At 37.8% G+C, this 26,936-nt stretch overlaps 1 protein-coding gene across 1 annotated transcript; it reads right to left on the minus strand.

Annotated features, from left to right (window-relative positions):
• Positions 1-822: 822 nt before the first annotated feature.
• Positions 823-26,936, minus strand: IMPACT (impact RWD domain protein; the record flags this gene model as incomplete). The annotated part of the gene is made up of 11 exons (XM_080714779.1): positions 823-891; positions 1,835-1,969; positions 3,263-3,353; positions 9,333-9,406; positions 12,166-12,263; positions 14,745-14,867; positions 18,896-18,981; positions 21,401-21,463; positions 24,430-24,482; positions 25,857-25,985; positions 26,901-26,936. 11 exons carry the CDS (start codon positions 26,934-26,936, stop codon positions 823-825), a joined length of 957 nt encoding a protein of 318 aa, XP_080570905.1.

The following is a 26,936-nucleotide window of genomic DNA, read 5'->3' on the forward strand; positions in this document are numbered from 1 at the left end:
CACGTTCCGACTCCTCGGCGGGGATCACAGGGAAGTTCTTCCAGGTTGTGAAAAGAAACCAGAATGGCACATCAACACATTTCAGGGAAGGAAGGAACCTACTGACACTCCATGTTCACTGTCTTACATCACAAGAATTAAACAAATAAGAAAGGCTGACTCTAGAAAATCATCTTTTGAAATTGCACAATTACCAACTTGCAACAGAAACTGAGGCATAACATGTAAGCTAATGAATATTTTAGATGAATTATCACTTTGGCACATAACTGCAGATGGATACTCCTGGATTTTCACTTACTACTCAATGATGAACACTATAAAATGAAGTTCCATACTTATGAACTGAAATTACAAGAAGAAACTCTCCAAGATCAATCTTCAGTGAGCTCATTCTCCAGTAAACCATGAAGAGCAGTAAAAGGCAATATCCACTGCCAGTATGAGAATCTCTGACAAGAGACCAGGGATTATCCTCGTCCGGAGACACTTCTCGCCACCTAACCAAGGCACTTGACACGTACTGAAATGGACAGCTAACTCAGGTACTGCCCTGGGCAGCTGTCACTTTCCTAAAATTGGATGAAGTGGTGACTAAGTTCAGACTGTTTCTCTCATAAGCCTGAATCACACATGAATATCAAATGAGCTCTGTGTTTTTGGCAGATGATATAAGCAAAGATGAAAAGACCATGCTGGTATCCACGAGGGACCGGCTCACTTGAGAAGTCAATGTTTTTCTTGCCATATGATATATTCCTTGATAACTACACAATGTGTATATAATCATAGGCGAGTTAACCGTTCATGTAGTTTCAGGTATTAATGTTCACTCCTCTTCTTGTCTTTTTTGACTTTTTTATTCTTTCCCAAGCCCTTTGATGATTCCTCCTAAAAAAAAGACACAAATCAGTGTGATATCTCCCCATTCCTATGAAGATGAAAGCTCACCTCTACACACAGCCCACACACAATGGTGAGCCTATGTTATTTTCATATGTGTCACTTTGGTCTTACAGGGCACTTTTACTTATAGTACACAATAATATTTTCAAGACGATCAAAGATAATCAAGAACTACTTATCCAGTAGACTTGTGTTTGAATAATTTCATCATTAATCTATTTCCATTCTCCCAAGTGCAGCAGTAAAATGTAAATAAAATAGACAGGAACATACTTGAAACATGAAACAAAATAAACTCAAAGTATAAAAGAAGAACGTATCTAAAGGCAAGCCAGAAGAAAGGGAAATGCTGGGACACCTACAGAATTTTGAAATTTTATAGATGTTTAAAGTACATCTAACTCCAGTGTGACATTACTTACAATCTCCCTGAGCCTCAATTTTAGGGCATGGAACATGTTTCTCTAGTACAAATTCTATAAACCTAAGAAATCAGGTTTCAAAGAGATGATATGACTTGGCCAAAGTCACATCATTCCGGCTAGGGTCTAAGTCTCCAGCTTTCTAGAGGTTTTTACTAATGTACCACCCACACTCTGATTCATTCTTAATTTTTTTTCTTTTCTTTTCTTTCTTTCCTTTTTTTTTTTTTTTTTTTGCAGTACTGGGGGGCGGAACCCAGGGGCTTTTCTACCTCTGGGCTACACCCCCATTCCTATTTTATAATTTATTTGGAAACAGGGTCTAAGTTGCTGAGAGCCTCACTAAGTAGCTGAGGCTGACTTCGAACCTGTGCGATCCTCCTGTCTCAGCCTCCCAAGCGCGGGGATTATAAACTTGTACCACCACACCCGGCTTTGATTTTCTTTTTGTAATTTTACACACAGTAATAGGAACTTCTCTAGATACAGTGTCAATAGCCACTTACAGGCGAACTTGTGTAGTTCTTCTCCACCAGTATGTTTCTGGCACAGTTGTTGATATGTTTAAAGCGATCTGGTCCTAGTAGAATCCCTCCATACCAGCGTGATACTACCACCATGACATTCCTCACATTCAAAATCTGTTGTTTTTAGAAGCACAATTAGATTCACAAGCACATACAAATGTGTGTTTTAAAAAGGAATGAAAAAACCCATACATAAAATTGCACATAAAATTTCCCAGTAACTTAATAGTAGAACCATGAGTGTGCACTGAGTGAGGTCACTAACAATTCAGGGGTGGCACTTTAGAACAGACAGGAATTTGGAAAACCAGCACCATACTGCAGTGTCCTCAAAATGGGGCAACCTAGCAGAGTGAAGGGAAGACCATGTACATAGGTTCCAGTTCTTAAAAACTTTAACCACAACAGCTCATCTTAGGCACCCTTTGGTCACTAGGCCAACCGATGACCGAAAAACAAACAAACCCACATTTTCACAATTACCTCAGAAAACAGGGGCTGCGGGAGTAATCACTAGTGCCTACCAGTTTGGTCTTCATCAATTTAACATTTGTCAAATGACGGCCTTAAAGTGAACCCCACTAGTGTACAGGCCTGACCCAATACAGAGCTCCTATTAGGGGAAAGGCCTAGTTAGAAAACAAAGCTCCACATATAATAGAAAAAAAACTAGAGTAACTACCTTAGGGAAAAAATAATCCATTCTTAAAATTAATGGACAATCAATGAGCACCAGACAGATGAAGAAAATCCAGCAGCATGAAAGAGAAAGGACAAGGTAAACAAAAGAAAATGGACCAGGCAATATTTAAGGGTAAAGACATCTGGGGAAAAAAGCTCTAATTAATATACACAGAGAAATTTTAGGAGACATTGCATCCATAAAACCAGAACAAGATTCTATGATAAAGGAAAAATTGTGAACAAGAAAGAATTCTTAGAAATCAAATATATGGCTACTAAAATAATTTAAAATTCAACAAAAATTTTGTAAGACAGTTAAGAAAATGTTTTAGAACATAAACACAATGAGATGGAAAAATAAATTTAAAAACATTCTGGATCTATCCAGAAGTTCTAATATCCAACTAACAGGAGTTCCACAAAGATAGAAAAGAAAATTGTCAAAAAAAAAAAAAAAAGTTTGCCAAAGCTGAAGACAATCTCCTATTATTTATGTCTTGAAAGCACAGAATTGGTTATTAGTTGTTTGCTTTCTACCCCATATCCTGTGGTTAAATTTTTTCAGTGTTTTAAAATTAACTACTAATTAAACCAAAAATACCTATGTTATATAGGTTAGCTAACTTTACTTATTAATTTACTTATTAGTTTTACTAATGGAGCTGTTTTATTGAGAAATTTTATGGCTCACACACAACATATTCAGATTTGACCTACACCTACCTCCATGAGATGAAGAAGACGCCCACCAGCTGCTGTTTCCCCATCATCCTCACAGTCCTGCAAGAACGTCTGTTTATCCTCACAATATATTCTAGGAAGACACAAAATAGGGTTACACTTCAAAACCACACAATGTTACAATGAAAGCTACTCTTCAATATTTGAGATCAATTTGATTATTTTCAAAATAATATTTGTTTTAAAATTTTCTTCCTAGCCAGGCATGGAGCGCACACTTGTAATCCCCACATTTGGGAGGCTGGAAAAGGAGGATCACGGTTCACGGACAGCCTCAGCTACTACTTAGTGAGGCTCTTTGCAATTCAGTGAGACCCTGTTTCCAAATAAAAAATTAAAAATAGAACTGGGGGGTGTAGCTCAGAGGTAGAATGCCCCTGGGTTCCATCCCCATTACCAAAAAAAAAAAAAAAAAAAATTCACTTAAATTATTTGGAAAGTTTTGTAATCCATTCATCTTTTGATGGTCATCTTGGCTGGTTCCATAGTTTGGCTATGGTGAATTGTGCTGCTATAAACATAGATATACATGCATTAGTTTGGTAGTTTGGTTTCCTTCCTTTTGGGTAGATACCCAGAAGTGGTATTGCTGGATGGAATGGTAAATTTGTTCCCATTCTTCTGAGGGTTCTCCATACTGTTTTCCAAAGTGGTTGCACTAATTTTCAATCCCACCAACAATGTTTTAGAGTTCCCACTTCTCCACATCCTCACCAGCATTTTGTTGTTGTTTGTGTTTTGAATGATTGCCATTCTAGTTGGAGTTAGGTAAAATCTCAGGGTAGTTTTGATTTGCATCTCTCTGACTGCCAGTGATGTTGAGCATTTTTTCATGCATTTATTGGCCATTTGAATTTCTTCTTTTGTGAAGTATCTATTTAGTTCGCTTGCCCTTGTTTTTTATCGGATTATTTGCTTTTTTAGTGTTGAGTTTATGGAGCTCTCTGTATATTCTAGGTATTAGTCCTCTATCAGAGGAGTAGGTGGTGAAAATCTTCTCTCATTCGGTTGGCTCTCAATTGAGGTTCTTGACAGTTTCCTTTGCTGTACAGTAGCTCTTCAGTTTCATGCAATCCCATGTATTGATTCGCCTTTTAGTTTGTTGTGCCTTTGGGGTCTTGTTGAGAAAGTGTTTATCTGTGCCTGTGTTGCAGTGTTGGACCTATGCCCTCTTCAAGGAGCCATTAAAAAAACAGGAAAATGGATGGATCTTGAGGACATTATGCTAAGCGAGATTAGTCAGTCACGAAAAGTAAAGAATCGGATGTTCTCCCTAATATGTGAAAGCTAAGGTGAAAGAGGTCATAGGAGGAACTCCAGGTGAAAAAGGAGGTCCTATAGAGGAGTAAATAAGGCAACCTAACTATGAGGATGGGAGGAGGGTTGAAGGAAACTCTTTAAAGCGCACAATGTACTAATTCATATCATAGTCAACCACTAAGCCAAGCATGACAGGGAGGGAGTGGGGTGGGGACTGGGTGGGGACTGGCTGGGTGATGTGTGCATTTATGTCTACACAAGTTTTTTGTTTTATCATGATGTATAAATACAATGCACCAATAAAAAATTAAAAACAAATAAATAATATTTGGAAAGTTAGCATTTAGAATAATAATGTTAATATAGGACACTAGAGTAGAATAAACTTGGCAAGTAAGTGCTAGATATATGTGACTGTCAATCTAGTTAAGATGCCATCTAGTGGATTTCTCGGGTCCCTACAATGATATTAGGTGAAACTAGGCAACACTAAACCTCCCAACTGTAGCCATAAAAAGCTGAAAACCTTTTATATAAACATAAAAATCTACAAAAGCTCATCTACATACAAAAGTCAATTATATTAACTATATACTATAGAATTCATATTCATTTGTCCTTCAGTTTATCCATCTATCCATTCATTTATTCATTCAATAACATTTTGGGGTTTTTTTTGGTGTGTGTGTGGTACTGGGGATGGAACCCAGAGGTATTCTACCTCCCAGCTACACCTCCAGACCTATTTTTTATTCATTATTTTGAAACAGGGTTAGTTGCAAAGGGCCTCACTAAGTAGCTAAGGTTGTCTGCAAACCATGATCCTCCTGTCTCAGCCTCCCAAATGCTGGGATTACAAACATGTGCCACCTCACGCAGCTCATTCAATAAATATTAAATAGCCACCAATGCTAGCAGGCTGTATTACCCAATTGACTCATTTAAGGAAAAGTAAATTAGTTCTATTAAACAAATTTTATATGACAAATTTAAGGCTAATGGGAATCAGGGGTTGGTTTACATTAGGCTTATAATTATAATTTAATGCCATAATTTTATGAAACAAATGAAGAAAACTTGACTTAAGTTAGCACTATTAAATTAAGAAAAATAAGCCCACGGAAATTTTTTTAGCCCTTTCCTCAAATGCCAGTAAAATGCTGCTGCTGCAACCAACAGCTGTGTACCAAAGAGCCTGAAGAGCAACCCATTACCACAGAGCAGGAACACAGCCCCAGTACAAGGGCTGGGCGTGGTGTGCACACTTGTAATCCCAGTACTCAGGAGGCTGAGACAGGAAGATCGCAGGTTCACAGCCAGCCTCAGCTTCTTAGTGAGGCCCTTCACAACTTAGTGAGACCCAATTTCAAAATAAAGCATAAGAAAACAGGGCTGGGGGTGTAGCTCGGAGGTAGAACGCACCTGGGTTCAATCCCCAGTTACACACACACACACACACACACACACACACACACACACACAAACTCCAAATAAAAGCCAATGTTTTTTACTGCCAGTTGGCTCCCTCAAGCATCCACTGTCTTTTCAGTCTTTTCTGAAAAGCTCAGTTCTTTCATTCACAAACATCAAGTGGGGGAGAGCAGCTGCTAATTGCAGTCATGTTCCAACAACAAGAAGCAAAAGCTGATCACTTGTTAATATGTAAAAACAAAGAAAAACTATAAAAACAACCAGAAGAATTTATTAAAAGCCTGCAGCCTGAGCCAGGCATGGTTGCGCATGCTTATAATCTCAGCATTTGGGAGGCTGAGACCGGAGGATGGCAGTTCACGGACAGCCTCAGCTACTTAGTGAGGCCCTCTGCAACTCGGTGAGACCCTGTTTCAAAATAAAGAATGAAAAATAGGGCACGGGGTATAGCTCGGAGGTCGAATGACCCAGTATTCCATCCCTAGACCAGCAAGCAAAAGAAAAAAAAACAAAAAGCCTGAGCCTGAACTAGAATAATCAGTGTATCTTTTAGCTTTTCTTTTGAAAACTTAGGGTCAATAGTATGTACAAGACTGTTGAAAGTGCAGCCAAATAACCAGGTGGGAATAAAATAGAGGTAGATAAAGTTATTGGATGATCAAAGTCAGCTCTATCAATTAACAACTAGAGAATCTTTTAAAAGTTATTCTTTGCCGGGCGTGGTGGCACACGCTGTGTTTGGGAGGCTGAGACAGGAGGATCACACAGGTTCGAAGCCAGCCTCAGCTACTCAGTGAGGCTCTCAGCAACGTAGTGAGACCCTGTTTCCAAATAAAATAGAAAATAGGTCTGGGAGTGTAGCCCGGAGGTAGAAAGCCTCTGGGTTTTACCCCCAGTACCACCAAAAACAAACAAACCAAAAATGTTATTCTTTTAGCTGGGCATGGTGGCATATGCCTGCAATCCCAGCACTTGGGAGGCCAAGAAAGCTGGATCCCATGATGGAGAACAGCCCCAGCAACATCATGAGACTCTCAGCAACTTAGTAAAACCCTATTTCCAAATAAAAAGTAAAAGGCTGAGCATATTGGTGTACGCTTGTCATCCCCGCACTTGGGAGGCTGAGACAGGAGGATCGCACAGGTTCAAAGCCAGCCTCAGCTACTTAGTGAGGCTCTCAGCAACTTAGTGAGACCTTGTTTCCAAATAAAAATATAAAATAGGTCTGAAAGTATAACCCAGAGGAAAATGCCCCTGGGTTCCACCCCCAGAACCACCAAAATAAATAAATAAATAAATAAATAGTAAAAAAAAAAAAAGACTGGGGGTATAGTTCAGAGATAGAACTATATCTGAGTCCAATCTCTGGTGCAAAATAAAAAAAAAATGTTACTTTTTCCAGTGGTAGAATTGCTGAAATAATCAGGATTGATTTATGTAAACTGTTGACACAGGGTAGGTCTCAAAAAGCATGTACAGTTTACTCACTGATAGCATAATCTAATCCCTCTTTCATAGCAGTGGCCCTAACTTGAGGAAAATATATCAAAATTCTACTTCATGACACTGTTAAGAAGGAAATATGTAGTTTTCTGTATGCTTGGCACTTAAAGGTAAGTTTTCTGTATGTTTGGCACTTAAAGGTAAACTTAATACTAGAAACTCACCTATCAAAAGGGATAAGAGTTTTTCTTAACTTGAGTTTCAGACAACCTAGGTTTTACAAATAAGTCTCAACTAAATTTTAAATCTATATCAAATCCCTATATCTATATTATTTTACACATAGTCTGTGTTCTTAAATCTTATTATTTTGCATATTAAAAATATGCTTGCTGTGCATGGTAGCATAAGCTGCAATCCCAGTACATGGGAGGCTGAGATAGGAGGATCACAGGCAGATGTGAGATTTATCAACTAATGAGACCCCGTTTCAAATAAAAATTAAAGTGCTCACTTCGGCAGCACATACACTAAAACTGGAACGATACAGAGAAGATTAGCATGGCCCCTGCGCAAGGATGACACGCAAATTCATGAAGCGTTCCATATTTAAAAAAAAATAAAATTAAAAATTAAAATTAAAAATAGGGCTGGGGGTGTAGCTCAGAGGAAGAAAGCCCCTGGACCCTGGATTCAATCCCCAGTGCTGCAAACAAGAAAAAGAAAAAATGTCCTTCATTAATTCATTTAGAAATCAGAATAGATTTGTATAAAAATCTTAGCACTCAGAACCAAAAGGCAGGAAGTAAATGAACTACTCTCATTTCACTTCTCTTGGGTGCATGAGAAACACAACGGGCAGTATGTAGCAAGAGTTAAGAAAATGCTTGTGTTTTTTGATAAATCTACTCTATGAATTTATTATTTTTTGCTTTTATTTCCCTCTTTTTTTGGTGGTCCTGGTCTTTTTCCTTTTATTTACACCCCCATTTCATTTAAAAAAGGAAGCTTAAACAACCAGAACCTATCCTGCAGAAATTATCTTAAAAATATACAATGATATTCAGTGCACCAGTCTTTACAATAGTAAAATATGAAGAATTAAAAGGAATTGGTTAAATTGTGATAGGAAGCCTTGAACAAATAGTCAGCCATTAAAACATATTTACCAAGTAGTTATAACAACATGGGGAAATGCTTTGGTTAAGAAAATAATCCTTAAGCCAGGCGTGGTGGCGCACGCTTGTAATCCCCGCGCTTGGGAGGCTGAGACAGGAGGATCGCACGGGTTCGAGGCCAGCCTCAGCTACTTAGTGAGGCTCTCAGCAACTAGTGAGACCCTGTTTCCAAGTAAAATATAAAATAGGTCTGGCAGTATAGCCCAGAGGTAGAAAGCCTCTGGGTTCCACCCCAGTACCACCACCAAAAAAATAATAATAATAATCCTTAATAATATGAGTAAACCACTGAAAAAATAAACTTTTCAAGAAAAGACAAAAAATACACCAATATTATCAGTTACTTTAAAGCCAAAAAATGCTTGATTTTCCAGTTTTTTTCTTTCCTTTCCTGCCATTAACAAATATTCTACACATTTATTGCTATTATAAGGGAAAAGCAAATTTTACGTGTGTGTGTGTGTGTGTGTGTGTGTGTGTGTGTGTGTGTGTGTGTGTGTTATTAAGGATTGAAGCATTAAACCCAGGGCAATCTACCTCTGAGCTACACCCTCAACCCTACTTTTTTTTAAAACAGTCTTGCTAAGGCTGGTCTTGAACCTGCTATCCCTCCTATCTCAACCTCCCAAGTACTGGGATTATAGACATTTGCTACTAAACCTGAATAATCTATTTTTAATTCCACACCAGTTCATTGTTTACAAAGTGCATAGCCCCAAAATACCATGACCATCACTTACCTGTAAGCATAGATGTTGTGGGTAGCACTCGCTATTTTCTTATTCTCATACAATTTGGCAAGAACCATTTTCACCTTAAAAACAGCAAAAATATAAATAAACTAATGTATACTTTTTATTTTCTCTGGAAATCAATGCTAGAAAAATCTTAAAGCATACTGATATACAGTATTAAAATATATCCTTTAAAGAAGTCATTTAAAGAAACTTCTAGACTTTGAAAAGGCTATTTCCAAAGTTTCTTCCACATTGTAGGAGAGTAGAAACTAGCATTCTCAATTGGTATAAAACTGACAGGCATGGTATTTTTGAGCACTAATTACCAACAGATGTTTAGGCACAAACTATGTCTGAAGCATTTATATAACAAATCTTTCCCCATCTAGAGATTTTTAAATGTAAATATAAAAACTTCTAAAAATTAGCTCTGATATTTACCAAATGTATATACTCAATGCAGCAGATATATAATAATGGTATGTTCTAAATATGATAAAACCAAACCTTTCTCTGAGAGTCAAGTAAGGTTTATAAAAGTCACATAAGCCAGGTTTTATAAAATAAAGGGCAATTTTTCTGCATCAAAAGGAAAAAGGAGAAAAATTTTTAAATATAGGGGAAGGAAAAAGGGCAGGAAGATGCTCTACTCAGAGAAAATAGCATGTGTAAATGTGGGAACTAAATGCAGATATAGCAAATAGAAACAAATGACACCCAGGTAAATCTGATCTCAGACAATCAACAAATATAAACTAATATAAATAAATATAAGTAAGTAGAGATAAATATGAATTAAAGTAAATATAAGCATATATAAATAAGTATAATTATGTTCCATGTAATAATGTTTATCCAAAATTCAAATCTTACTAGGTATGTTGTATTTATTGGCTACCCTAAGAGAACTTTAAAAGAATAAGATTCAGGAAGTTTTATGTAGCTGTAACTTAAGTATAAATAAGACGATCAATAGCGGGGCATAGTAGTGTACCCTTGTAATCCACACGCTTGGGAGGCGGAGCCAGGAGAATCACACAGGTTCGAAGCCAGCTGCGTATGCTGATTAAGAGACCCTGTTTCCAAAAAAAACTATAAAATAGGTCTGGGGAGTGTAGCCCGGAGGTAGAAGGGTTTCCAGGAACCCCAGTACCACCAAAAAAAAAAGATGATCAATGATGTGTCAGGATCACAAAACTTGGATCCTTTCATAAAGGGCTTCATATAAGAAATGTAGTTTTTCCCTTGTAGACAGACAATGGAACTCAGCAAATATTATGTGCCTGAGAGAGGAGGGAAGAAAGAGAAACACCATCCGATATTAAGAAAGGTTGAAAATGGCAACAAGTATGGAAGAAATCCTGGAGGCTAGGAAAACTGAGCTGGAAATGGAAAGACCAATTTGAATCACAAATTGCTTAAACTTTTAGGTTCTAGGCTGTTTCTTGTTCACCTGGTTTTGTTTTATTTTATTTTTTAGCAGGGATTGAACCCAAAGCTTCATACATGCTAGGAAAGTGCTCTACAACTGTACTACATCTCCAGCCCTTTCTACGTTTCAGTTTGAAATAGGCTCTCACTAAGCTGCCCAAGTTGTCTTACCCTTGTAATCCTCCTGCCTCAGCTTCCTAAGTAGCTGGAATTACAGGCATGTGCCACCACACTCCACTTCAAATTCTTCATCAATAAAATAGACAATAACCTCTAAGATTCGTTTCAGCTCTCGCAAAGTCTAGGTGACTATGACAAAAAACACAGAGGATCCAGAATGAAAAGGTTCAGAATAGATGTCTAAGAAGGATCCTATTAAGAGGATTATGAGTAAGGGCCAAGAACAAAATAGAATTCTACAAAAATGACTGGAAGGCTGCAGCCAAAGCTGTGGTCTTGACCACAACCTGAGACAGGAAGATCACAGGTTCGTGGCCAGCTTTAGCTACTTAGTGAGACCCTGTTTCAAAATTAAGAATTCTAAAATATAGGGGCAAGGATGTAGCTGAGAGATAGTATGCACCTGGGTTCAATTCCTAGTACTAAAAACAAAAAAGCAAACAACAAAAACTTCCTCTTCTAGATACTAAAAGACAATAAAAGACCTAGTAGAAAGAACTGTGTTCCTAGAAGTCAGGACTTTGAAAGAGCTTCAAAAGTAGAGCAGAGATAGAGATCTAAAGAAAGAGACTGGCCTATGGCAAATAATGAGACTTGTTTTATTATCATTATTTAACTTTATACATAGAATTGGAACTGCCTTATACATCAGTGAAGTTCAACCTAGGCTAAAAAAGGAAGAGAAGGATTCTGCTGAAATTAGAGAGATGGGCAAAGACCCAGCAGCAGTTTTTAACTGAAAAGATCTCCCATTTGTATCCTCTAGTGGGAATAACACCAGCTAAGAAATACGGCCAACTAAAACCAAGAAGCAGAAAGGAAAAGGAGCTCTGGCAGGAAGACCAGGCTGCACCCGTTGTCCACCGTGCGCGCTGTTGGGCAGCCACAGAGTGGACTTGCCTCCACACAACTTCCACTCAATGGGACAGATAATTCTTCGTAACCAGCTACTGAGCATTATAATTTTCTATAAAAACACAATGATTTTTCTAAAAGATTCACTGGAGTATTAATCCTCAATTAGAATTTAGATGCCATTTTGAGAGCACTGACAACAAACAAATCTTCCATGATTCTTCCATAATTTGGCAACAGAAAAATGAGCAAATAATTTTTGTCTCATGTGAAAACTAAATATATGAATAAAAATAGAGCATCACTACAAAAGCATATACTTGAATTACTCTGGCAAAACATCATCAAAGTGATGTAGATGTAAGTTTACCTGTTTGGGACAAACTACGGGAGCCAAGTGTGCCTGGAATGTACTTCTTCTGTCTGTAATAGGAATGCCATGATCAATCGGAGGTAATTCTTCTATTTCTGTAAATTTAAAGAATTTATTTCTTAAGTAGTCTTACATTCAAATACTGAAAAATTGGCAATAGGAAGAGAGGAAAATAAGTGTAACTTACATGCCAAGTTTAACTAACATAGCCATTATTGGTTATCGATGGAAATTAAATGTTGTGAGCAGCTTCAAAATGTACTACATGTAAGAGAAGAATACTTGAGTTGTAAATGACTTTCACCAGCCAGCGTCACTCAGAGGTGGTGGCAGGGCTGGGACTCAACCTGAACTACGTATCTAGTATCTAACCTTTAAGAGAGTAAACCAAAGATATATTGATAGAGGCTAATCTACCACAACCTATTTATCCATTTTACTCATGACAGACCTCCGAGTTAGGAAACCTATGACATTACAATGTATAAAGGCTATAATAATATGTCATCTTCTAGTAAAACTGTTCCTACTTCACAAAATGAAATTAAATACATCAGTACTATAACAAATCGGTATTCCCTGAAGAGGATCATGAGTCTAGGTCTTCTGCTTCTTTAACAAGTTTAAGAATCAATAAGTAACCCCTAACTCTTGAGAAATTTAATCATCCTGGCTACTGACACGTTTAATATGAAAACTTACTCAAAAGAAAGCCAGTTCATGTAGAACACTGTACCTTCCTTCTGATGTTGCCTTCTTTCCACCCTCCCCTTTTTTTAATTTTTCCAATGCTGAGGATTGAATCCAGAGCCTTACACATTAGGCAAGTGCTCCATCCTCAGACCTACCCTCCTCTTGAACTGATTTGACTACTGTATTGATATAATAAGTCAAATGTGGTATTAACCTATCTATGCTACTTATTATAACTGATTTTACCCTTTTTCTTTAAATGCTGGATCTTGTTTCCTAAAAAAAAGTCCTATCACGAATGTGTAGACAACCGTTGAAGCTATTTAGTTGAAGCACGAGGAAAAGCCCCAGGTCCTCTCCACATGTTCATTTCTACTTGGTCCTCTCTGACCAGCCCCAGGATGCCATTCAAAACATCTTAAGCAGCCGGGCGTAGTAGTGCACACTTGTAATCCCCGCGCTTGGGAGGCTGAGACAGGAGAATTGCACAGGTTCGAAGACAGCCTCAGCTACTTAGTGAGGCTCTCAGCAACTTAGTGAGACCCTGTTTCCAAATAAAAATAGGTCTGAGAGTATAGCCTGCAGGTAGAAAGCCTCTAGGTTCCATACCCAGTACCACCAAGAAAAAAAAAATCTTAAGCTTTCAGAAAACTGCTTAAAAGCTATTGTAAAAATGGCACTGGAAATGCCTTTTCTTTTCTGTGTGTGTGTGGGGGGGGGGGGGTGTGGTGAGGGTGGAACCCAGGGGCTTTTCTACCTCTGGGCTATACTCCCAGACCTATTTGATACTTTGTTTGGAAACAGGGTCTCACTAAGTTGCTGAGAGCCTCACTGAGTAGCTGAGCCTGGCTTCGAACCTGTACAATCTTCCTGTCTCAGCCTCCCAAGCGCGGGGATTACAAACCTGTGCCACCACGCCTGGCTCTGGCTTGTTTTCAAAAGGAATGAATGTTCCATTTAGTCTATCATGTATTTGTAAGAGACTTAAAAAAAGTGACAGTAACACTGAAAATTGTATTAAATTCTAACATGGAACATACTTTTTTCTTATTAAAAACAGAGCTGATTTTATCACATTTTAACAAATCAACTTTTTTTAAGGTGAACACTACTATAAAACAAATCTTCTGGAACAAAAATTCAAACTTTTTTTTCTTTGTGGTACTAGAGATTGAACCCAGAGGCATTCTACCTCTGAGCTACACATCCAAACACTTTTTACTTTTTGTTTTGAAAGAGGGTCTCACTATGCTGCTGAGGCTGGCTTTGAACCTTCAATCCTCCTGTCTCCGCCTCCCAAGCACATGTGTCTAAAAGCGAACTCTTACAGACATCTTACTAGCTTAATTTTAGGAGCTCTGCTTTCAATGCTATATTATTTATATTTGCAACAGCAGGAAATAGTTGGATTTCAAAACAGAAATACCACATTGCTGGGCATGGTGGCACATCCCAGTACTTTGGAGGCTGAGACAGGAGAATTGCAGGTTCGTGGCCAGCTTAAGCTACTTAATGAGGTCTTCTGCAACTTAGACTCAGTTTCAAAATAAAGAATGAAAAATAAAAATATAAAAATAAAGAATAAAAAATTACTGGGGTGTAACTCGGAGGTAGAATGCCACTGGGTTCAATCCCTAGTACTGCAGAAAAACAACAACAAAAACAAAACATTAACAGTCTTTCTTAGTTAGTTTCTCCCATAATTAAATCAAAATTCTAGAAAGTAAGGAGAGAAAGAAGGAAATTTCTATTTTTTTTCTTATCAGAATGATAGACCTGGCAAACACCAAAATGGTGAAGGAGGAAAAAAACAAAGCTCGGTCTGCAAAGTAATAACTAGTCAACCCACTGCCCCAAAGAGGAACTGCTCAGGAACATTCTACCTGGCTGACTTCCACTCATATCAAAATCCAGGGCTTTGGCTGGGTTTTCTGGCTGGCAGGCTACAATGAGGTCATCTTCACACTCCACGTCTTCCTCTTCAGTTTTCTTCTTTACATCTGGGCCTGTGTGGATATGAGACATTATGATTGATCCATGAAGTAAGTAAAAAAATTACACTTAAAAAATTATTGGGTCTTAATCTCTAAATACCATCCTCCAACAGAAAAACAAAACAAAAACAGAATTCCTCTTCCTTACAACAAAATTCCAACGAATAAATAAGGAAATGGAGAATCATCATTAGACAAATACCACAGTAGTAAATACTATGGACAAGATCCACTGGTGAACACTACAACGTGGCTGAAAGCTGAGGAAGCGGCACTCCCACACCAGGCAGTGGCACGTGCGACGGTAACAGCGACGCAGAGGCCACGGCAGGGTGACTGCTTGAGCCTGGGAGCGCAAAACCAGCCTGGACAGTACAGGCAACCATCTCTACAGAAAAAGAAAAAATCTCCCCAAATACAAAGGGAAGACATTGCCTGTAATGCTTTAGTTTACATCTCAACATGGAGTGCTCAGGCCACAGAAACCAGATATTTGGTTAAACACTGTTTTAGATGTTTTTATGAAGCTGTATTGTTTTCTTTTTTGTTTTGTTTGTTTGTTTTGTTTTGGTTGTACTGGGGTTCCTGGAAACCCTCCTACCTCCGGGCTACACTCCCAGACCTATTTTTATATTTTTTTTGGAAACAGGGTCTCTTAAGCCAGTGCGGCTGGCTTCAAACCTGCGCGATCCTCCTGTCTCCGCCTCCCAAGTGCGGGGATTACAATGCGCCACCACGCCTGGCTGTGAAGCTATATTTGAAATGAGATTAACTTTTTTCTTCTTCTTCTTCTTCTTCTTCTTTTTTTTTTTTTTTTTTTTTTTTTTTTTTTTTTTTTTTTTGCAGTACTAGGGATTGAACCCAGGGGCATTCTACCTCTGAGCTACACCTCCAACCCAATTTTTTATTCTTTACTTTGAAACAGGGTCTCACTAAGTTGTGGAGTATCTCACTAAGTAGCTGAGTCTGGCCACTAACCTGGATCCTCCTGTCTCAGCCTCTCAAGTACTGGTTTTACAAGCATGCATCCCCAAGCCCAGCATTGAGATTAACACTTAAACTAACTGACTCTAAGCAAAGAGTCAGTTAAGGCCCAACTCTGGAACATAGGTGGGCCTCATAATCAGTTGAAAGCCTTAATAAAATGACCTCCAATGGGGTGTGGTGGTACAGACCTGTACCTGGGAAGCTGAGACAGAAGGATCATAGGTTCCAGGCCAGCCTCAGCAGCTTAGCTGAGACCCTAGGCAACCTAGTGAGACCCTGTTTCAAAATAAAAAGGGCTGGTGGTATAGATAAAATGTAAAACACCCTGGGTTTAACCCCCAAGTACTAATAAAAAAATTAAAGACTTCCCCAGAAGAGGAAAATTTTCCTAGCAGACTGGACTCAAACTGCAAAACTACAACTTCGACTCTTCTCTGGCTTTCCAGCCTGTTGGCCTACCTGGCATACTCTGTATTTGCCAGCCTCCACAATTTATGTAAGCCAATTCCTTAAAATACATCTAACACACACACACACACACACACACACACACACTTCAACAGTGAAGATACCTGGCAGACACCACCTTCACAAAGGATCTAGATAAACTTTACCAGTAACACAGCATATCAATGCCATCAACTCCTAGATACGATGTACTATAGACAACAAAGTATCATGTGTGTGGTGTTTTCTAGCCAATCTCACTCCAATTATGACAAAACATTAGACAAACCCAAACTGGGTATAAAGGGGGTTCTACCAAATATATGATCAGTACTTTTCAAAACTGTCAAGGTTATAAAAGTTAAGGGAAGACCAAGGAACTGATTATGGACTATAAGAAAGCAAATAGAAATTAATAACTAAATGCAAAACAGAATTCTGGGTAGGGTCTTATAGCAACAGAAAGGGCGTTAGTGGAAATACTGGTGAAATATGAACAAGCTCTTCAAGTTTAACTAATAGTACTGCACCAACGTTCCTGTTCTTGATAATTACACCATCGTTTTTAAGATGTTAACAGGGAATCAGGGTGAGTAATACAAAAAACATCTTTTTAGTTTTTTTAACTTTTCTATACGTTTAAAATTAGTTCAAATTTTTAAAAAATTATAATTAGCTGTGTAGAATTATTTTAAAATAAATTTTCTATTTTAGAAAAACAAGAAAGTATAAAGAACAAATTTGTACTAAAGATTAACAGTAAAATAAAAATAAATTATTGACAAGTAAATGCTCTGGACAAGAATATTCTCATTATACATCCTAATCACTAGCTCTTACCCTTATTAGTTCTTCCGAATTATTAATCCTTCCATTTTAATGTGATGTCTGCGAAAACAATTTCAAAGAAAAAAAATTCCAAACCAAATTTCTAAAAGTTCAAAATTGTGCATTATACAACACAAATCATTAATTCTAAAATTCGAAGAACAGCTAAACTACATTATGGTTCTTGGTAGAATAGGGAAAATATAATTTTTCTTAAAGAATTGAGTGCCTTCAAACTTTTTGGAGTTCTAAACTTTTACTCATATACATTCTATTTTTATAATTGTTCTAACTCTAGAGGCAGACTGGCGAAAGTTCATTCTGTTTGAGAATTCTGAAACCACTTTCCTCACATATGCCCTGATATACTGCAAAATCAGAACATAAAGAAAATACTTCAAAAAATATTTTTATAGACATAGATGGAATATATGTGGTGGTACTGGGGTTCCGGGAAACCCTTCTACCTCCGGGCTACACTCCCAGACCTATTTTATACTTTTTATTTGGAAACAGGGTCTCTTAGCCAGGGCAGCTGGCTTCAAACCTGTGCGATCCTCCTGTCTCCACTTCCCAAGTGCGGGGATTACAAGCATGCGCCACCACCCACCACGCCCGGTGGAATATATGTTTTTATAATATATATATGTGTATATACATATATATATGTTCATATATTTTATGTGTGGGGATGATACTGGGGATTGAACCCAGAGGCATTCTACCTGTGAGCTACATCCCTAGCCATATTTTATTATTTTCAAACAGGATCTCACTAACTTGCTCAGGCTGGCCTCTGCTCAGCGATCCTCTCATCTCAGCCTCTGAAAGTACTGGGATTACAAGCATAAAACACTGCCCAGCACAGACAGACAATCTTTATGTCTCTTATCTCTTTGATTTTAATAAAATAAATATACTTGCTTCTAAAGAGAAATGGTAAAACTATATGCTAGCATCAACTTTAAATGTGTAAAGATTTTGCTGAGGAATATAAATAATTTGTTCTCAATAAATAACCTAAAAAATTAGTAAGTAAACTACTGGGTTCTTTCATAATACCCCTTTTTCCCAAATTGAAAATAACTATCAGTAGTAACAATAAAGTGCTATTTAGAAGTATTATCAGAGTAAACTGAGTTATATTTCTCTTTGACAAAGCCTTTATGATAAATAAAACAAAGACTAGCAAAATAAAATAGATATTAGAAGTGACCATATTGTCATATACTTAACAATTCAATAAAAGACTTATAGAGCAACACATCAATTTTCAAATGTTTTGCAATTAGATGGTGATGTTGCACAAATTTGGGAATATACTAACAACCAATTTTATATTTTAAAGGTGAGTATTATGATGTAAATTATAACTCAAGAAAATTAAATTCAAAGTTAAAATCTGTGTCCTAATATAAGTCACTGTGTTTCTTAAATGTCCTTTTTCTATAATACTAGATTCATTTGAAGTGAATAGCTAATTTGTAAAGTCCAATAATTCAAGAAGAACATTCAAAGTTCATATTACCTTAATAACAGTCAGAGATCCAAGATCTTGTTACCATAAAACTATTTCTATAAGAGGATACTATGAAAACAAAACTAAGCCTTAAAAATTACCATAATCACATGAATAAATGAACTTTCCAGAGAAGCATATTACATGTACATATAAAAATCAGAAACTAAAACATAAATTTTCATATAAAATTTCAGAGTATCTATATGAAAACTGAATCACAAGTCAAAAGAGCATTGATAGTATTTTTTAACCCTACCTGGTTCTGTCATCTGAGATTTTTGTATTAGAACATCTCTTATTTTCTCCACCCACAGGTAAAGAATACTTTCACCGATATTCTGTCTGAACAAAATTTAGGAGAAAAAAATGTTATTTTAAAAATTCCCTTCTCAAATTCAAGAAAACAAAGACATATTACAATTCAAGATAGCACTTAAAAATTTAACCAGGTCTTTTTCAAAACAAAAAGGTTCTCAACATTTAAGTCTGAATGCTTAATATAGTTTATACTAACAGACACGAAAATATCTCAACTGGCTCCACAATTAACTTAGCTTAATTAAAATAAGCAGAAAAACTGCAACAAAGACAATTTTCGAAACGCACAGGATAACTAGACAGCTGTGTCCTCACTGGGCACAGTTTCAGTACTGATGTCCAGGCACTGCTTGCTTTCCTAACTTCTGAACCATCTCAAAAACTTAATGTGCACTTTTCATTCAGCACACTTACTTCACAGAAAACTGCAAAGTGCATGGAAATGTCTTCATAAGGCCTAAAGGCATTCCACTCAACAATTTTATATCCATGCCTTACTTTTGACAAAATATTTTATTGCCTAATTGATTCACTTTGGTTCCAAATGTTTGGCTGCCTCAGGTAATTACATTTGTTTCAGAGGATCACTGAGAAAAGGAATGTGTCTTGGGTATTGAAGTCAGATCCACAGTTAGGTTATTTGAGGGCAACAGCAACGATAAGGAGCAGGGAGGAAGAGGGGAGGAGAAAGGGGAGCTGAGGATGGCAATATTCAAATAACCCTCTGCTCATACATGGAGCTGGTTGGTAGGATGCAAAGACTATGAGGAAGAGGGGAGCACGGCGATAATTTAAGAGAAACACAAAAAGTGCTGAGTGCATTTATGTTATGAGCACTCTGAACACCACTATGATGTATAATTACAATGAGCCAATAAAATAAACAAATATAAATAAATAAAAAATAAAGACCATGCATCCATCTTTCCCCCTATACTGGGAACTGAGCCCAGGGCCATTATAACTCTGAGCACTCTAACTCTAATTGTACACCTCCAACTCTACTTTATTATTTTTAAGTTCCTAAGGGATTTGACTAAGTTGCTGAAGCTGGCCTTGAACCTGTAATTCTCCTATTTCAGCCTCCCAAATACTAGGAGTACAGGCATGTAGCACCACACCTGGCACTGTGTATCTATTCTTTAACTAATGATCTTTATTTGAGGTTAGTTTTGGTAATCTTAAAGAAATCACCACACTCTTGTTCATAAAAATGCCTTACCTTCTTCCTTTTTCAAGTTCTCCTTAAAACTGTAAATACTGGGGGTATGAGATACTGGGAGTCAAATTGGGGGCATTCCACCTGAGCTACACCCCCAGTCCTACTTATTTTTTTATTTGAAACAGAGTCTCACTACATTACTGAGTGTCTTGCTAAATTGCTCAGGCTGCCCTTGAACCAGCAATCACCTGCTTCAGCTTCCCAAGTACTGGGATTACAGATGTACACCACTGTATTAAGAGTAACTTTCTTTTTGAGAGAGCAAAAGTCAGTTGAAAAGGTTTTTAAAAATTGAGAACGTTGGTGTATTTCTTTAAAACCGTTCCCACTCCTATTTTCTCAGTGGAAGATAGTGTTTAGGCAAATAAGGTTTTTAAGAAATACAACTTTGTTGAACATGGTGGTGCAGGCCTATAATCCCAGTACTTCCGAGACTGTGACAGGAGGATCACAGGTTCACAGCCAGCCTCAGCAACTTAGTAAGACTCTCAACAACTAAGTGAAGATCCTATTTCAAAAAGAAAATAAAAAGTGCTGGGGGCGTACCTAAAAAAATTCTCCTGGGTTCAATCCCTAGAACCATACATACATACATACATACATACATACATACATACATACATACAAAAAGAAATAAAAGATTTTAAAGCAAGGTGTTGAAGTTTGATAAAAATGAAAATTTTCTGTAATTATAAATTCACATTAGTTAGAATTCTGCTGTCATCAATTTCATTCTATAAATCCCATGAAATACACAAGCAAAAGCAAATTATCTTTGAATTTACTTTCATAAGCCAGCTAAGTGTTTTTATATCCATTAGCTCCAAATATAACTGTTTTTGCTTGTCTTATGTTTTGTTGTGGTATCGAGAACTGAATCCATGGGTATTCTAATCCAAGCTACACAACCAGCCCTTTTTTATTCCTCATTTGCAAACAGGGCCCTCCTAAGTTGCCAATGGCCTTAGTGGCTGAGGCTGGCCTCGAATCTGTGACTCTCCTGTCTCAGTCTCCCTATTACTATGTTTTAATATCTAAAAAGATGTCAAATCAAATGTCCATATGAAATTATATAACTAAGCTTTCAAGATCTCTTCAAGTAAGTATTTTGTTAATGGAAAGAAAGCTTAACAAAAAGTTTAGAAATGGTACAAACATCAGTTTCAACAAGAGCCCAAAACAGAATCACTAACATGATTTTTTAAACCACCTGTCACTTACATATATATTTCTTCAAGGCTGTTAGATAAATCTGCACGTTCTTGTCCTTGAAGCCAAGGAGCACTAAAATTTAATAAAACACAAAAAGATTATCAAGGATTACACTTGTATTTCAAATAGAAGTTACTATATATATATATATATATATATATATATTAGTTTTATTTAACTTTATAAATATATCTACTTTTGATAGAATATTCTCTTCGTATAAATCTATACAGTTCTAAGATGCTTTCACTGGCATTGACTCATTTAATCTTCTCAAGACCATGATGAAGCTAACACCAATACTATTCACTTCTTCTTCTTTTTTTTTTTATTATGGGGGATGGAACCCAGGGGCATTCTACCTCCAAGCTACACTCCCAGCCCTATTTTTATTCTTTATTTTGAAACAGGGTCTCACTGAGTTACAAAGGGCCTCATTAAGTAGCTGAGGCTGTCCGCAAACTGCGATCCTCCTTGCGAACCGTAATCACAGCCTTCTTAATGCTGGGATTACAAGTATGAGCCATCACACCTGACTTTATTCAATTCTAATGGTTTAAAAAATACAGTTGAGCCGGGCATGGTGGCACACACCTGTAATCCCAGCGCTTGGGGAGTTTTGAGCGCTTTGAGACAGGAGGATCACAGGTTTGAAGCCAGCCTCAGCTACTTAGTGAGGCTCTCAGCAACTTAGTGAGATGCTGTTTCCAAATAAATTATAAAATATTATAAAATAGGACTGAGGGTATAGCCTGGAGGTAGAAAGCCCCTGGGTTCCACCCCCAATATATATATATATATATATATATATATATATATATATATATAATATATATATATATATATGTGAGTTCACAGGGTATCATAAACCTGTATCATAGATACTTCTCAAAGAAATACAAATGGCCAATAAATATATGAAAAAATGTTCAACATCATTAGCAATCAGGGAAATAAAAATCAAACTATACTGAGATTCTATCTACCTCCAGTTAGAATGGCAATCACCAAGCATACAAACAATAATAAATGCTAGTGAGGATGTGGAAAAATAAGAATCCTTACATATGCTGGTGAGACTGCAAACTAGTACAGCTGCTATTATGGGGATCAGTGCGGGGGTTCCTCAGTAGACTGGGAATGGAACTACCATCTGACCCTGCTATACCACTCCTGGACATCTTCCCAAAACAACTGATGTCAAAATATTATACTAAAACATGCATGTCTATGTTCATAGCAGCATAATTCACAATAAACAATTTATGGAACCAGCCTAGCATCTGTAATTCATGAATGAATTACAAAACTGTGGTATATACACAATGAAATTTTACTCAGCCGTAAAGAACAAAATTATGTCACTTGCAAGAAAATGAGTGGAACTAGAGAATATTATGTTACGTAAGACCAGCCAGTCACAGGAAGTCAAGGGTGTGTGTTTTCTCTCAAGTGTAGCAGCTACAGAAACTGGGAAACAAAAGGGACTTAAGATAAATGAGGACCAGGTGTGGTGGTGCATGCTTGTAATAACCACGCTTGGGAGGTGGAGACAGGAGGATCGCGCAGGTTCGAAGCCAGACGCGCTGCCTTAAGAGACCCTGTTTCCAAATAAAAATATAAAAATAGGTCTGGGAGTGTAGCCCGGAGGTAGAAGGGCTTCCAGGAACCCCAGTACCACCAAAAAAAAAAAAAAAAGATAAATGAGGAGACCAGTAGAAAGGGACTGGGGGGGGGGGGCTACTTAGTGGAGGAAATAGTTCACATAATGCTATGTGCATATATGAGTTGTCAATACCAATCTCAATAATATATGTGGGAAGGAGGAGGAAATGGGGTCAGATCTGGAAGGAAACACACCAAGTGCTGGGTACATATATGTTTCTATCACTCTGAACCTCACTATAATATATAAATACAATGAACTGGTAAAAGTTTATAAAAAACAAACAGGTGAATTCATATATCATATACTTATATGTAGCACATATAGCAAATATTGTGTATAATTATTTTATAAGTATATCGTAATAAATTATTATATATCGTTTATTAAGTTTTATTGCTATGGTTTAAAATACTCTTACAAAAAATAATCCTACTAGTAGGTAAAAATCAGTAATAGATTTTTATGCAAATCTCTTTAAGAGTTTATACATACTCTAGGCCAAGGGGACAAGATAATCACAGATCACTCATACAGATTAAACAAAGACTATTAAGGAGATGGTTCCTCTAACAAGTTGGGAGTGGAGAGTGAGAACCAGAACTAGCCTGCATAATTCCTGCAAGGCAGGCAGTCTTAAACAGAGGTTCATCAAGGAATTGTGGCCAGGTTAACAACACATATTAGAAAAAACTCTTAGAGACAGGGTTTCCAAATAATAAAGAGGATGGTTTCTTCTTCAACTCTAAAGACAATTCTACAGTTATTTTACCCCTATGTACTCTGTGATTTTCTTTTATACTAAAAGATATATTTCAATGTGTTTTATGTAATTTGGCTTTTTTTTTTTTTCTGGTGGTACTGGGGGTGGAACCCAGAGGCTTTCTATCTCCGGGCTATACCCCCAACCCTATTTTATATCTTATTTGGAAACAGGGTCTCACTAAGTTGCCGAGAGCCTCACTAAGTAGCTGAGGCTGGCTTCGAACCCGTGCGATCCTCCTGTCTCAGCCTCCCAAGCGCAGGGATTACAAGCATGCACCACCACGCCTGGCTTAATTTAGCTTTTTTTTTTTTTTTTTTTTTTGCAGTACTGGGGATGAAATGCAAGGGCATTCTGCCTCCAAGCTACACCCCCAGCTCCATTTTTTATTCTTTATTTTGAAACAGGGTCTCACTGAGTTGCAAAGGGCCTAAGTAGCTGAAGCTGGCCGCAAACTGCGATCTTCCCATCTCATCTTGGGATTACAAGCGTGCGTCACCACTCCCATCCTATATACATTTTAATAAGAAAAGTATTTTATATAAACATAATGTATGGTCTAATACCCTTGAAAATTTTATAAAATATAAAGGTAGAAATATAGCTTACTTCAATTGATAAATAGGTGGAGCTGTGCCCGGGTATTCACTTGGTAGCATCACCTGCAAGGTAGTTTCAAAACAAATCTGTTGATACGATACTTCATCATGTTCAAAATATATTTATAATGCTAGTCACTGAATAAATATTTTACTTGCAAAATTAAAAGAAAAACCATTGTTTTGTTAAATCTCAGGAGAGAATCCTAATTACACTTCTATATTAAATGTTATTAGCAATTATTGTTTGCAGATCAAGTATGAAAGTGGAGAGGACAGAGATGAGAGTACAGGGAAAGCTAAAATGGGCATTTTTCCTGACCCCAAATGGAGAGGAGACATTGAAACTTTTTCCAAGCCGGGTGTGGTGGCGTCCAACCTAATCCCAGCATTTGGGAGGCTGAGACAGAAGGATCCAGGTTCGTGGACAGCCTCAGCTACTTAGTGAGGCCCTTTGAAATTCACTGAGACTCTGTTTCAAAATAAAAAGAATAAAAAATAGGGCTGGGGCTGTAGCTTAGAGGTAGAATGCCCCTGGGGTTCCAGCCCCAGTACCGAAAAAAAAAACACACACCTTTTCCCAGATATTTTTTAGAAGAAACAATTTTTTAAAATCCCAAAAAAATACTATTAAATGTTGTACATAAAAGAGCTAACACATAATAAAGAACCACACACATTTCAAATCAGTATTATAAAAACAAATACTGGCAAAAACTCAATTTAGCACCCATTATGTTAAAAGTGTAGGCAGTCATCAAAGAATAATCACCAAAACAGAAAGCCACAGCAAATCTTTTCATTTATTTTATTCTAACTACAAATGATTCTCAATTAGTAAGGAAATGAAATATGGACTCTATAGATCACCCATATTGCTAACTTATTCTTACCCTTAAATACTGGCTCTTTGCAGGTTTATACTCTTTCCTACTAGATAATAAAAGGATATAAGATAAACCGGCCACGATGACTTATGCTTGTAATCCCAGCATTCTGGAAGCTGAGACCAGAGGATCTCAGTTCATGGACAACCTCAGCTACTTAGTAAGACCCTTTGCAACTTAATGAGACCCTGTTTCAAAATAAAGAATAAAAAATCAGGCAGGGGTATAGCTCGCAGGTCGAATCCCCCTGGGTTCCAATCCCAGACCCACAAAAAATAAAAAGGATATGAGATGAAAGTCAATGGTACATTAATACTCAATAATTAAAAAGAATTAGGATAAGAGTGAAACAAAGCATGATTTGAAGGTGACCTTAATGACCCATATGTTTAGACAACCAATCGTGACAGAAGCCAACAACAAAGACAATTTAGAAAACAACACAAACATGAAAAAGCATACAAATACAATATAGTGGTCATTTAGTCAATATTAGAACTAGAAAGTGGCTGTAGAGAGGCAGAAAAAAAAAACATTTAAATAAATATACCTGCAAGCAAAGTGTCCACTTGGGGTCATCTATATCGTCGCTAATTCTAATACAAAATATTTTGGCACAATCATCAATGACACACCATTCCTCGCCATAAATGGCTGCCATTGCTTCGATCTCCTCATTCTGAAAATTGATTTTTAAAAAGTCAACAAATTCACAATGTACATATACGCTAAATACCTCTTCACGCTACTTTGTATAGAAATAACATTCAGCATGAATAGCCTGGATGAAGGACTAGCTGGATAAGCCTTACCAAGTCAAAAGTTCTTCAACAGCAGGTCACCAGGCTCTACTCTGCTGCTTTCCTGACACTGCAGTAACTGGAACCAACCTTACTACCTACCTACCACCTTAACGTGTTTGGGGCCTCTGTTAAGTCAAAATATAAATGCACTTTCATACCCTGTAGTGAGACTCACAAATGAAAAGGTAACCGGTAAGCCCCTCCCGGCCCCCACGTCCACCCCTAACAGCGTTGCCACTCTCCTTGAATGAACGCTAATGGCCAACTCACTTGGTCAGTTTCATCTTTTGTTTTTGGTTTTTACTTTAGGTACAGATCTGGGTGATTTATTTGCCATTTTGATGATCAAAGTCGCACATTTAAAAAATCATTTCGATTTTGAGTTTTTAAAAAATTCCATCTAAAGGTAAAAACCGGGGGGTGGGGGGCAGGTATGCCTTCAACTTGGTCTCATTTGTCCTCAAGGCCCTGTAGGGAAAGCCACGCGCTGGAGAAAGCTCAAGCTCAGGGGAGGGAAGACGAAGGATTCGGTGGATGCGAGACCTCGGGTGTGTGTTACTGCTGCTCACTTCCGCACAGGCGAGGCCCGGGGTGCCCAGCCTCGTGCAGGGCGCGCCGGGCACGGGGCGGGAGCAGCGCCCGGCCCCAGGCCTCCGGCCCGCACGGCCCAGTCGCGTGCTGGGCGGGCGAGGCCGCCTTCCGCGCTGCGCTGCCGGGCGGCGGTGAAGGGGCCCGCGACGGCGAGGCGAGGCCGCGCGCACCGGAGGGTCGGCGCCCCGCCGGGGCCTCACCTGCCTCTGGTCGCTCCCTGCGTCCCCCTCAGCCAT

The sequence above is a fragment of the Muscardinus avellanarius genome (genome assembly GCF_963383645.1).
Source record: "Muscardinus avellanarius genome assembly, chromosome: 17".
Classification (NCBI taxonomy): domain Eukaryota; kingdom Metazoa; phylum Chordata; class Mammalia; order Rodentia; family Gliridae; genus Muscardinus; species Muscardinus avellanarius.